General features: G+C 34.8%; 1 protein-coding gene across 2 annotated transcripts in view; it reads left to right on the top strand.

The window, feature by feature from the left end:
• Positions 1–14,844, top strand: part of PDHX (pyruvate dehydrogenase complex component X) — a 73,642-nt gene that overhangs the window by 25,012 nt on the left and 33,786 nt on the right. For both annotated transcript variants that reach the window (XM_082058444.1, XM_082058443.1), the window contains exons 3-5: positions 334–434; positions 10,888–11,093; positions 13,158–13,256. In XM_082058444.1, the coding sequence (XP_081914570.1) occupies positions 334–434; positions 10,888–11,093; positions 13,158–13,256 (406 nt within the window). The remainder of the gene's footprint in view (positions 1–333; positions 435–10,887; positions 11,094–13,157; positions 13,257–14,844) is intronic.

The following is a 14,844-nucleotide window of genomic DNA, read 5'->3' as shown; positions in this document are numbered from 1 at the left end:
GTGTTGTTAAGAGTTCATTAAAGGGTATTGATGTTAAATTCATATTGAATTAGACTCATTACTCTCGCCGGCCCGCCCGTCATGCTCAAAGAGGTCCTGCCGGCAATTTTGCATTTTCCACATCATTACGTCACTGATTCTCAGTTTTTTTATTTGGAAACGAAAGCCACAATATGCTAAATGATAGGGGAACAACTAGCTATAGAATATATTAAAGAATGTAAAGCAGCTGTATTAAAGGGATAAATATCTATCTTCCATGGTTAAATAGATCTAGATTTCATGGTTAAATGGTGTATGTTAGGTAGTCTTATGTTTTGTTCTATTTTGCAGGTGAAACAGTGAATGCTGGAGATGCATTGTGTGAAATTGAAACAGACAAAGCAGTGATTACCATGGAATCAAGTGATGATGGCATATTGGCTAAAATACTGGTAGGGATTCTGCCTTTCTGAGTTAGATTATACAACTTCTTTTCAGACTATTGTTTAGCATATTGCCCCCAAAACTAGTTTAGATAGCTAATTTTTTTCTGCTCAACTTTCAGAGTAATGCGCTGACTTGCTTTCCTAGTGAGAAATAATTGCTCTATTTATTTTGTACATATAACAGACTACTGGTACATGATCCTATGTATTTTTAATGCATTTTCAGTGAACCTGATTGAATTATGTTGCTTTGTACGTTTTGTACCTTCTGAATTATGTCCATGAAATATTGCCATTTATGACGTCTCTGAGTTATAGAAAAGTTACGATCAGTTAGTTAGTATATGGAATTTTCGATGGTACTGTACCCAGAATGCGTGATCTCTGTGCTAGATTATCTTGTGCTGGCCATTGAAGATGGAACGTTATACAAGCTGGGCTTATCTGAGGACAATTCTTAGAATTACTAATTTCCTGTATGCTTAAAATTAAATTGATTGATTAGGCTTAATGTAAAAGAACGAGAACTGGAATGAATGTGAAGTTCTCTGAACATCATTGTGGAGTATTTGTATGTATGAGATTCTTCCCTCTTACATGTGCACAGTTTGTTTGAGTTCCTAGTTTACTTTTAGCTTTAAATCCTGTTCTGTACCAAGATGGAAGCAATAACAACTGGACTACAGAGATCAGGATAGAGGACAATGGAAAATATTTTTCCTCCTTTCCAGTATTTACCCCTTTTTCCAAAATTTCCCCAAACAGTACCCAAATCTGTGAATTTCTCTTACCCTGTGAAAGCTTAATCTGTTAGCTAGCCTGTAGCACTTCCAACAAGAACACTGATATATTTTCTTTTAGAAATTGGGTAGATAAACATGGATAATCTTAACTATGATTTTGCAATGAATTTACAGCTTGGTTAAGATAAAGCAACTTATTCAATTACAATTGTACAATATCTAGTTAGGCAGTCAAGTGGGCAGCTAAATAGGGAAACAAGGTAGTATTTCTCAGGTTTAATGCATATACAGGCACATAGAGAGCTGCTTACTGTATTTGAACATCCTACTTAGGACCTACTGTATCCAAGAAAAGTTATGAAACACTTTGTAATGTTCAAGTGATATGGAAGAAATCTACTTAAATCACTGTGCAACTTCTTAGATTTTTGGTGATATTTTAAAATAAATATTAATGAATATTAATGCTCGTGTGAAAAGTCTGGTTTTAAATGACTTGCCCTTGTATTGTGTGGGAACTCAGTAACAGAAAGGACTAAATTTCAGTTCTCCATGATGATTCAGTTGTCTTTGGTGATACTTCCCTTTCAGTTCTTTGCCTCATTGTTTATATATCTTTATATAAAACAAACAAACAAACAAAACCAACCAAAAATGAAAGGCGTCAAAAAATTAAGAAGCAGGAATGTCCTAGAGGCAAAACTCCATCTCTTTGTACAGTCTTGATATAGCTTCGTCGAAAATGGAGGAAGTACAAGTGAGCATGTTATTAAAGACTAAATGATACATATGCAGAAATTGTGCTGATTGCATGACTTTCTGGCGATACAGTGATGGTCTTTTGCTGTTCCTGTGTGCGTAAATCCTTTATAAAGCTATATTATACTTTTTGTTGCAAACTACATTTTCCAGATTTTCATGGTACTTCTGTGCTAGTCTATACCTCATTTGAAAGAAAACAACACATATGAATTATAGTCTTTGTTCCCCCCACAAGACTCCATCCTTGTGGTTTCGCTGGGAGGACTAAAATTTTGTTTCTTTCTTTTTTTTTTTTCCCCCCTGTCTCCCAAACCCTTTGAAATTTTCAGAACGGTCTCATTTCCGTTCTGTTGGAGTATTGCAGCTGTTTCTTCATGCCCTCCACAATAATTAAGCAATAGGGTGAATTGGAAGAACTTTGAATAAAATAAATAAAAAATAACAAGAAATTGTTTTGCCATATATGTAGTAGATTATGAAACCCTTTTGTTGCATTGAGGATTAATTTAGCAGAAGTTAAGCCCCCTTGTGATGTGGCTGGGCTGAACCCCTGAGTGATATCCAGTTACATCAAATAACCTCAAGTCAGCACTGTAGGTCCGATTGTGCAAACGTACTTGGACAGATTCACGAATAGTATAATATGTACTAGAAGTCTGAGCACATTAATTTGCACAATTGGATTCACTGATAGTGCGGGATCTCTTGAGGTCCCTTCCAATCCCTAACATTCTGTGATTCTGTGACAGTCACAACCACTGAATTTACACACTTGCACAGATTCACATATAGTTTAATAATACTGAAAGTCTGAGCGCATTCAATGAGAAATTCTCATTACTTGATCCTGAAGTATTGAGGGTTATTAAAGCAACAAATGCAAGTTCTTTTAGATGCCATTGATAAATACACTGTCTGCAAAAACACACTTTAGTTGTAAAAACAAATGTTAGTTGCAAGAAATAAGTATTGATACCATATATATATAAACTATAAGATGACTATATAGTGCTATTAATGTCATTACAAACACAAGCTTGAAGTCTATGTGTCCAGGGGAAGACTTGGTATAACTAAGTGTGCAAATTGCACCCAAAAGTGTCCCTTTGCAGCAGGGAAGGTAGGTACAGACTGTCAACTGCTCCCAGAAGTCTTATTATGCTGTTCCCTTGATTTCTCAGTGATGGTGTCTTCTCTCACCCTTCCTTAATTGTTAGGATATTTTATGCTATTTTTTTATGTTTAGGTGGAGCTTGAGTGACTCTAGTCATACATACCTTTGTTATTTGTTGGTGTAAAAATATATCTTCAATTTTTAAGGTAAAAACTTTACTACACATGCTCACAAGTGTGCTGGAGGTGTATACCATTTGACATGGAGGTATGTTTTGATATTATAATGAGATTCTAATGAACAAAGTCCATCTATTGGACAAATTTCTGGCTCAGTAACTAGCATTTTGGATGGAATTGAACATTTATCCTTTTTAATTGACAGCAGCTATACCTTATCTTTAAAATTGGCAGCAGCTATACCATCTGGTTCTTGCACCTGCCCTGTTATACAGGGCCTGGTCGTGGTTTCTTTGTATCACTCCGCCCCCCCATATCTTCTTGATTGGTACTATACTGAGCTCCCCCAGGTACTACCATCAAAGAATGTGGGCCAGGTGGGGGCAGGAGGGCTGAAACCAGACAGAGTAGATTTTTCCCCCACCACTTAGCTGCCTTATATGCTGAAGATGGGGATATAGCTTTATTTTCAGTAAGTTTATCCTTACTAATTAGTTTCAATAATTTGCCCGCTCAGTAATTATTCCACACCCTTTGTCAAAATTTTTATTTCCAGTTGGTATGTTAGGAGAGAAGGGAGAGGGAAAAAATGTAGAGATTGAGTAGTGAAATGTAACAAGTGGAATGAATTTGAAAGGGAAAACTCCTGGCTGAGCAGAAGTGGTGATTTTGAGTGAAGATTATGCAGTTACAGAATTCTCCACTAGGAGAACAGATCTAAGACCCCACTGAAAAGCTGTATTGAACAAAACCATTTTTGTAATAGGAAGAAGAGGCGGAAGGAAAAATAAATAAGTAAATAAAAACAAGTCCCACAAAACAACGACAACAACAAAAACACCAAAAATCCCCACCCAAAACATCAAAAAAATCCTCTCTTGCATTGCACAGTAAGACCTGATGAAGAGATCCAGCCTTTAGTTTGAAACATTAATTGACAAAAGTAATTTGTATTTTGTATAGAGCTATAAATAAAATTGAATTTACTATGTAGATTTTTATTAACTGAATGCTCAATAACGTGAACTAGAGAGACAATTCTTTATTGACTTTTCTTCGCTGAGATCCTTTATGCTCTGTGGTAGACATTTTTACCATTTTAAACTGGTAATATCAAGGGTAATAGTCTTAAAAAGGTTCTTTTTGTTTTGCATGATCTGTTTAAATAGTTATTAATTCATAATCTGCATACAATTTTTGATAGTGTTTTCTTAAAACACTTTTTCAGAACCTGTTGATAACTGGAAAATATTATTCCAAAATTAAATGTGAGATTCCTTTTAAGCTGTATAATCTTTCACCTTCCTAACACATAGAAGTCAAATGTCACATTAGAAGTATTTTGTAGATTGTGATGTGTCTGAAATGCAGGAAGTAATAATAAGAATTCCACTGTGTTTAGGGTGAAATGAAGGTTAAAGTATTTCTAGTTTTAGTATGCAAAGTTGTGTAAGCACAAAGCAATGATTTCCTGAAGCTTAAAATAAAATTTCAACTAATCCATACCTCTTGTGGGAAAAAAAAAAAATATATATTTATATATTCTTTATTCATTTTAGCTCCATGTGGTCATATTTTTTGATCAATAAATATAAGTAGTCTGAAGCGTTTCTAACTGTACTCAGTACTCTAAATCCCTTTCTGGAGATGATATCTACTATCTCAGTCATGTTTCTGAGCATGAATGCGTATGAGTTCTGAGAATTCTTAACAACTCCATGGAGCTGTTGGACGTCATCTAAAAGGCGTGACTGTTTTTTGTTGTTCCACACTAAACAAACACTGTCAGATGCTGCTCTGCAAATGTTGCTTTATATACAGGCACTTGGTAATAATGAGACTGTTTAAAGCTTAATAGCATTCAGTCAAAACTGAAAAGGATTTGTGAAAAGATAAAATCATCTGAAAAATGAAATAGGCATGAGATTTAAATGTCTGTTTCCTTGATGTTTGCTAACCATTGTTTTACTGTGTTTAATACAAACATTTCATAATTGAGTTTACATAGAAAGTGGGAAGAATAATTAAAAATTGGGGGTTGGCCTTCCACAGAAATCTTATACTGTTTCTGAAGGCTGTAGTTATTAGATGTTGCTGTGACCACAAGTGTTGCTAGTAAAATTTCTCCAGAAGATATTGCAGTTTTTGGTCTTAGCGCTTAGCTATATTTGTAGTTCTAAAAAGGGTGGATATTGACTTAGTTGACTGCAAAAACCTGGAAGAGAATACAGAAGATCAGTGTGATCAGAATGGATACAAAGGTGTGAAATTTGGCAGTATATATCATGTAGAGACAAGAAGCTATCAATAAGTAGGTTAGAAAAGGACAAGTCATTGATTACTGCAGCCTCCTGTACTGACAGCGGGTCTAATTTGCCTAGACCATTTGCTGTCAGACACTCTTTACATGCTGTGACACTGTTCTATATTTGTATTTAGAAAAAAAAATTCTCAAAAGTAAATAGTTGTACAAAAGTTAACTGTCTTATTCTCTTGATGCCGTGGCCACAAATTGCAGCTCATAACTATTCCATTTATCGCAATCCTTTATGTACTGGGTGACTCTTGAAATATCTTTCCAAGGTATTCTCTTTTGCAAGTTTGAAAAAGTTTGCGTTCTTCAACCCCCAAAGGATTGTTTTCAAAATTCTCTTTTTTTTTTCTCTTATAATCCTTCAAACTGTCTTTAACAATTTGTCTTGGAAGTATGGTACTCTAAACTGAATTAAATATTCTATCTAAAGCCTCATCAGGGCTTTATAGAGTGAAATGCTTTTCAAGCTTTTAATGGAACATTTCCAAAATAAAATAGGCTATGCTTCTCTCACCCCTGCTTTTTTGCCTGTTTATATTGACTCATGTTAGCTAGTTTCCTGTGTGATCTTGGAGCCTTTTCGTCTTAACTAAAACTGTGTTATTCTGCTAACAGTCCTACAGTCACTAAGAACCAAGTTTTCACTCTGAAAGAAAATGCTGTTAAGGGCAAACTTCTATAGTAAATTCTATGTAATTTAGTCAGGGAGGTCTCATGTAGGGAATATCCACAGCAGAGTTGTGGATTCCATAATTATATGCAGGCATACTGGTGTTACTAATAGTTGCTGCCTAGCTACTTAGGAAACAACAGAATGGGCATAGGTACAGACTGGTTCCTGGAGCCATCAGTGTGCAAGAGAATATTCTACTTTACACACAGTGAGACACACATTTCTGCTGCTATTATGAAAGCTCTTTGGGTTGATATATTAGGTTGCCCATCTCTACTACAGTTGTACAACAGCATGTACCTGCATAGTTATCCTTTAAAAAAAAAAAAAAAAGAAAAAAACAAAAAACAAACAAACAAAAAAAGTAGTTCCCTGTCTGGCAGCATTTAAGGAGTGATGGTCTGTTTAGTCCTTTTTGTGTATGTGAAGGGAATTAACATACTTTGCAAAAATGAAAGCATCGAAATAGGTCGGGGGGGCTAGGTGGAAAAGAGAGGTGTTGTAAGATGGAACTCAGCTGCAATTAAGTCTATCAGGGCTTACAAGAAATTATCATTAGTGTCTATTTTCTCCAGGATAAATTGCATTTTAAAGACTAGTTTATATAAAAACTAAGAGGTTTGTAAATATTTTCCTTCTTTTAATTTATGTTGCTAAATAGTAAGTTTTCCCAGATGATCTGTTTTTTTTTGTAATACCTTGAAACGTCTTGAGTTTTTGTGTTCAACTGTAGAGCAACATATCTAATGAGTTTCAGAGGATCTGTTCTGCTATCCCAGGACACAAACTCACATCAGACGTATATTTAATTTTTTTTTTTAGTGTCCGTGTAGTTATTTTAATAATTACTGGGTGAGTAATGCTTTCACTGTTTTTAATTCTCTCTTCTTCAGTTTTGAATGTTTCTGAAAATTATTTTGCATCTAATAGCCTTGACAAAACTTGTGCAAACTCTTCATCATTTTTTTTTTAATATGAAGTACCTATTCTACATTTACAGCTACTGCTCTTTTAGATTATGTGAAGAGGAAATATGGGGATTGTCTCTGCCAAAAGTATTAGAGAATGATTCCTAGAGAGACATTAAGAAAAGAATAGCAGACTTCAATATTGATTTTTCAAGTTTCTTTAATAGTAATTCACAATGACTGCAAGTAGCATTAGTATTTCAGAAGCTGTGTTTTTCCTGTTTCCTTTCTTGTATTCCAAATGCATTCCAAATTCCAAAATTTATTTGTATTGCTGTTGTGCAGTGTTTTTTGATAGATCAAAACCAGAATATCTAGCAACTACGTGATAGCAGTATCCTGGAGCAGTGACACACAGCTTTAGCCAAGATATCCACATAATCCAATCAAAATCATATGCTGAGAGCTGAGTCTGAGAAGGAGGTGCCAGGAGGTGGAATGTAACTATATTGTCTTTCAGATTAAGGGAAAAGAGTCAGCTTTATTGAAGTAACACAAACAGATTATTACGGAAACCAAGTCTTCAATGGATTCTTTTAATGCCCATTTTTGGAATCTAGAGACAAGGGGCTTAAGTTTTAGAGTACAAAATAGATGCACAAATAGGTTTTTATTCTAGTCTCCTAATAACTACAGAGGAAACCTGATGTTTTGGAAACTGAAATAATAGGGGAGCAATAAGACTGGAAAATTTCTGATTTTTTTTTTTCCTACCTTAAGTATGATCCTTAGTAGTCTTTCTGCAGTATCCTATGGATATTTCTGCACTATATTGGGTGTTCAGTAGACATTTGTGTAAGGTTTATAATGTTAAGTTGCCTTAGGTTTGTGGATGGAGAGATCATTTCTTATTGAAAAACTCCCCTTCCAGAAGCCACTCAAAAATTTCAGAATGTGATGTAGTCGATAGGAAATTAGGAATGTTTGATGCATCTGAGTTAACAGCATTTAGCTGAAGTTTACTCACTTCCTAAAAGAAATGAGCCAACAATTTCATGTTCTTTGGTGCCAGCCACAATTCTGCACCACCTTGACTGAGTTCAGTGTGGAAAACTGAGCCAAATAAACACGCTATCAACCTAACACTTTGGTTTTTATCTCAACCGTAAAAGGCAGACGGTTCATTAGATTAAATGAATTCAACTTCTGTAACCCTGCTTGTTTTTTCTGAGTGTGTAATGTAAGTACGTATCATTTAAGAATGAGCAGGCTAACCATAAAATAGATACTGATGCATATATTCCTTTCTGGATAGGTCTTTAATGATCACATCTGATTCAGTGTAAAATGCAGTAAAAGATTAAATGACTGAATGAAAGTATCATTCATGTGATGCCAGTATGGTGATGTATGGTGATCACTCATTAACTTTTTTTTTTTTTTTGTCTAAAATACGTATTAGTTAAATTTTGACCAAAACCAGATGATGAATGATTGTTTAAGAACTGCACTTAATATTCACTGATGTTCATGACCAAAATGACAATTGATATGAACTGGAACTGCTTTATATAAAACTTTCAAGGCAGAGTGAGCCAGCATAGGTTCTGTCCATCTTTCTTCTCAGTGTAGGAAATAAACATCTACTTTGGTATATGTACATTAGTGACTAAAGCACTGAGCTGCAGTGGCAACAGGGAACTTCATTCCTCTTTGCACTTAATCTCTTCCATTTTTTTTCTCCCTGTCAGGGGTCATCTGTGCTTTGTTGGTTTGTCAGCAAAGTTAGGATCTTTTTGACTCATCTTGGCTGTGTGTACACAGTAATAGAAGCATTGTGAAGCTACTTATTTCAGCTCTTTCTACATCTGAAATTCTGGGCTTCATTGAGATTTATGCAGAGAGGTTTTCTGGTATTGTGAATTATGAAAATGTAGAAGTGACTCAAAAATCCAGAAGATGAAAAGTTAAGTAAAATAATACCAATTTTTCTTTGTCCTAGTTTTCAGATGCAAAGGCTGTGTGTTTAAAAACATGTTTTTTAAGAAAATACTTGTGTACACTTTAAAAAAAGTGTAATCTCTGCAGTCATCTGGGCTGGAAACTTGTATTGGAAAATAAGGAATGCTGGAGTTTTCACATAACTGTCTTGGAGTGCTGAACATAAGAAAGAACATCACTGGCTTGCGCTGAAGAGTAAGAGTTGAGAACATTGATGGCTTTGAATCCTTCTATAATACTGGGTTATAAACCCTAACTAGTACAAATTTTGTGTTATATTTCTGAAGGCTCAACTGAATGTCTTCATGTATCGTCATAGCACTACTAAAGCACTCTGACGCTAAAACTGTAGTAAGGACTTGACACCACAAGCATGTCGCAGTTCTTGGTCTATTCGGTTACAATATGTAAACTGCTTTTAAAAGTAAGTGTTCTTTCTTGTATGTGCAAGCCTTTGTAAAGCAAAGAGAAGACATAAACAATTGATTTATTCTTATTTTGGGAAAAACAATTAACTGCTGCATATTTATATGCTGTGGGGGGAGTATTTTGAACTTGGGGAATATATGTGGTTTTCATCATCATTGGTATGGCTCAAACATCTGAGTATTGTGCTGATAGTTTTGTTTTTCTAAATACCTTTTTCAGTGCTAAGTATGATAATGCTGTAAAGTTGTTAGTTAATAACTTCAGCATTTTGATCAGAACAAGAAGCATTGAACTAGCTCTTAAATTTTTTTTTCATCTAACAAATATTTTTAAAGTAGTAGTATTACACTGGAATTTACCTACTGTTCATGGGGGAAAAAAGAAGTAAAGTGACAAAACTGTAAATGTGAGATGTTTTATTAGAACATACTGAGGAAAAATTTGCCTTTGTTCCTTCTTAGGTCTAGTATCTGTCCTAGTGAGGGAGCTAGAACTACGTAATACTGTGAAATCTGGTACGTTCTGTCAGTGGAGTCAACAGTGTGCAGACAACAATCTTATCTGAGTTATAACTTACTAGTATTTACATCTGCATAGTACAGTCTTTACAGAATTCTGTTTATTACTGTTTAAGTGCCTAGAAAACCAAATTAAGGCAGTAGAAACAGTGTGATACTTGATACTTTCTATATTTTTATTCTGTGTGTCTGTCTTTGGGCTTTTCATATGGTAGTGATTTGCATTTTCTTGGGTAAAATGTCAGAATTGCAGATACATACTAGCTCCTTTTGAGGAAAATGTATGTGCATTATGGCTTTATGGTGGAAATGAAGTGTCTGTTTTCTTTGTTAGGAAATTAACTCTATTTGGGCTGATACAGTTGAAGGTGTATTTGACTATTTGTGGTCCTAAAGGGCTATCTCTATATTTGGCCTGATGGCTTGGAAATGTTGCTTTTGAGAGCCTGAAGAATTGTACAGTTTTCAGACTCTGTTTACAAAGATTAGACAACCACATGTATTTTGAGTTTATTCCAGGAGGTACTCAGTAGCCTGTAACTTGCTTAGTTTGATTTCTCAATGCTGACTTTAGATGTATAGGAGGCATAAGTTTGTATTCCTCACCTTATAATAGCAACTGTAATTAATCTTGGTAATGAGTCATCTTATTAATAGTAGGAATAAAATGTTACATATTTTCTTGATGAAATGTCAGGTATATTAATGACATTTCATCAAGAAAATATGTATCATTTTATTCAACGTCTACTATTTTTAGTCCTATTAGTCCAGACAGTGCAATGTGTAACTTAATGTTCTCATTGTCTTGAATTAAGGTGGAAGAAGGAAGCAAAAATGTTCGCTTGGGCTCGCTAATCTGTCTGCTGGTAGAGGAAGGACAGGACTGGAAGCAAGTTGAAATACCAGCTGACGGTAGTGATCCATCTTCTCTGGCTCCACCTGTACCTGCTCTTACCTCAGCTCCTGCAGGTCCTTCTGTTTCAGCCCCTTTTAAAGTGGAACAGAAACCTGGAAAATTGCAGTAAGTTTTTATGTTTGTTATGAAATGGAACTCATGTTTAGTTAGATCAGTAGAGCTAAACCAAAAAGAATCTTTTGTCCCTCTTTACCTAGTATTAAGCTGTTAGTTTAAAAGAGTGTTTCAGTATGTGTGAGGTAATAAAGCTTGTCTACCCAGAATATTTCTCTGCTTGTAAGCTCAATAAATTTGAACAACATGGTTTTATTAGAACACTTTCTATGGGTGTGCTTTTATTTTGACTTAATACTGCTTTATGAAGGATTCTAAACTTAGATTAGTAAGAAGTTGTATTTATATATGATGGACACTAATGCTTATGTATTGGATGCCTAGTTTACCTATACCTTGTTTTCTATTTATTTTATTAGGAGAAAAAAGTAAACAAAGAAATGGCGAATTCCAAACCCCTTCCAAGCTCTTGCACTTTTGATAGCAGAAAAAATTTCTTCTTATTTCCATAACAGTGGAATATGAAAAACTCAAAACTGTGGATTTACATGCTCTTGTTTTGATTTGTTAGGGTACTCTAAGCATTGCAAGCATCTTAGAGAGAGGAGTAAATTAACCTCAAAGTGTTAGTCAGGTAGCAATAATCTGTAAATCACTGGTTTGTGTTGCAGGATGTACCTTATTTGGAGGTATTGCCCCTTATTTGGAGTGAATTGTAATAACACAAAAACTGTAAAATTACAGCCTATTAAAGAAAATAATAGGAAACTAATTTTGGTGGCATGTACTATGCAAGCTGTTTGGTTTGGGTAGTTTTGGAGTGTGTCTGGGTTTGTTTTTTTGTTTTGGGGGGTTGTTTGTTCATTTGTTTTCTTTCAAACCTCATTACCTTTTCTATCTGGTTTGCTATGTTTACTTTTGCTGTCACCATTTAGGCTTTCCTCATGCAAGTGGAAGACAACTAATTGGGGTTCATTGCCCAAACATTACCTGTAGCAGGGGGATGATCCAAGGAAAGGGTCCTTGAAAGGATTAAGTATTGCATTTTAGTACCAAAGAACATCAGAACTGCATCTGTTTCACTGCAGCTGTTAATTAGAGATGTATTGACATCTTTGAAAACAAGTGATCATTTATGACATAGGTTTTCTTTGCCAGTGGTTTATGGACAGTTCTTAAAACTCAGCATGGTGGGAATATAGTCTCTCTTAGAAAATAATGAATTGGAGATTTTGTGGAAAGATTTGAAACCGAGTATTCATTATTTTCTGAAAACTTTGCTGCTTTTGTATCTAAGAATTCTGAAATCTCTACATGTTGTTGTTTTTCCTCATTTCAGAAAGCAAATAATGCTAAGGGGCACTATATGCTCTGTAGCTGTGTACTGTGCTTTGTAGTTGATAACTCTTTCTGTTTCCAGGCAGAAATGTTACTATTGAGCATACCCCAGATAGGTCAAGATGGCAGGTTTATTAGTATTATAATATATCTTAATTATATGCAGATTGAAAGGTTTTAGTGTGGGAGGGCTTAATATTTAGTCTTCTAAAGTGAATACCAAATTATGCAACTACATCTGTATGGCTTTTGCTTTCTGAAAAAGTAGCCATTTCATAAAATAAAATTGAAGCTAGGGCAAAGTTAATGTTATAATTAAACTGCATTAATGATGCAATTACAGCTAGGCAAACAAATAATAGAGATGAGCAACCCTCTTGTCTGAGCTCCTAAAACTAATTTTTTAATGTTACTGTAACAAGCTGGTCTTAAAAATGTATTTGGTTCTTCACTGATTACACTTTTCCAGAGGAATCCACAAGTATATTGCAACACTACTGTAAGAGGAAAGTTTGGACGTGAGTTTTACAGTCTTTATTTTGATCTCTTTAAAGTAATTTTTGTGTTTTTTTTAAATTCAACGTTATGTTAAAGCTTGGTGAAAGGGGCACAGTCCGGCTTCAGTGTTAGGATTGCAGTCTTTGTAGAGAACAGTTTTATTCCCTAGCTGTTGCTTCTGAAATAGGGTATATATTGTGTAGTTTCTCTTGATATCCATTAAAATAAATAAGTTAATCTTATTGTTGAAATATATTTTTTTTCTCCTGATTTCTTTAGGATTCGCTTAAGTCCTGCAGCTCGCAACATTCTGGAAACACATGGACTAGATCAAAGCAATATTACTCCTTCTGGGCCTCGAGGAATCTTCACTAAAGAGTATGTAGATATTTCAGTGAAGCTACGACCTCATATTCTATTATTTCTTTATTTGAACCTAGAGCAATCTCCATGAACTTGAATAGTTCATTTATTTAAAAGGCAACTTTTTGTTCCAGTTTTTTCTATGTGGGAATGGCTTAGTTGAATTTGAAAAACCTGTTGAGAAGGTATGGAGAATAGAAGTTGTAAGAAGCCTTTAATTTAAAAAAAAGAAAATTTTGTTTTTTATATTCCATCTGAGCTGCTGTCACGTTTCCTGCAGCTCAGGTGGTGGCTGTCAACTCCTGGGCAACACTGTTAGCTACCATTGTTGATCTCAAGAATTTTGCTACTCAGAGATGTATTCAGAGCCAAAATAAAATACCAGTAGCCTGTTTTCTTCAACTCCTTTTCTTGTGGGAGTTCAGATATTTTGCTGCTTTCACTGAAGCTCAGTTTTGAAATCTGTCGGGGTTTAATTTGTTCCCTTTTTTATTAGGCTAAGGAGAGCAATGAAGTGTAAATTATAAGACATCCTTTTTGATTTAAAGAATGTTTGTTTACAAACCTGTGGTTTGTTGTGATCAGGCTTCTAGTAGTTTCCTATACTTTTTGAGTGTTCTGATGTAATGATTGTCACTCAAGCCTTGGGATGAGGAACTTGTGTATAAAAACATGTTGTGGTATATCCAAAGTCCTTGGCCTTGAAATGGTGCGTTATTGTCACATTAGCATGTATATTATTGGACATAAGGATTTTGGCAGAAATATTTAATTTTGTTCTCAGTCAAGTTACTCCTTTTGAAAAATGCCATAATTTGCCTACACAGACCTTGTTAGCTGCTGTACTTTTAGTTCCATTCAAAAACAACCAGTTCTTACCCTGATGGTGACTTGGAATTGAACCCAGAGAAGTAGACATTGGAAGTCTGCTGGTTTTTTAGAACTCTTTTTCCTATGGTCTTTGGCTGAGTTGAGATAAAATAAGGTCTTGAATAGATATAATATCCTGTGTAACAGCAAACTATCAGTATGTTTTGTCTTAAGTAAGTGTAGTGTCAATTTATGATGTGTTACTGGGCTAGGGCAGGTGTAAACCCTCTGGGACTTTGAGCTGCCTAATTAACATTCCCTAGTTGTCATGGAGATGTAGCAGAGAGTTTTCTTTAACTACAAGAGTTATCTAACAAAATCTTCTTTATTCAAAACTACTTTCTTCCATACAAAATATTTGACTTTGAAATGTCATTTTAAGAAACAAACTTTTTTTATAAGTTATTTTGAAATGGTGTTAATCTTTCAGATACCTACAGGCTCTGCTATTATGTTCAGTTTGAAATGAAATGTTTGCAGATTTTTTGTAAAGAGCTGCTCCAGATATTCAGGAAAATATTTATTTTGCTAACTTGAGATTACTGTTAAAATGCATGCCATGCTTTATAGCTGTGTGACTCATGGTCTCTCTTCCAAGTAAGTGAGTGATTGATTCTTTAAGGGTGTATTGCAAGTTCACTTTTCACTTTTAAACACTTGAGTTTCCTTGTTGAACAGGGCTACACCAGCAGATTATAAGAAATAAAGAGAGGTACTGAGCTATGTAAGCAAG

The sequence above is a fragment of the Streptopelia decaocto genome (genome assembly GCF_964273445.1).
Source record: "Streptopelia decaocto genome assembly, chromosome: 7".
NCBI lineage: Eukaryota > Metazoa > Chordata > Aves > Columbiformes > Columbidae > Streptopelia > Streptopelia decaocto.
Note: the sequence above shows the minus strand (reverse complement) of the source record. Positions and strands in the feature narration are given on the sequence as shown.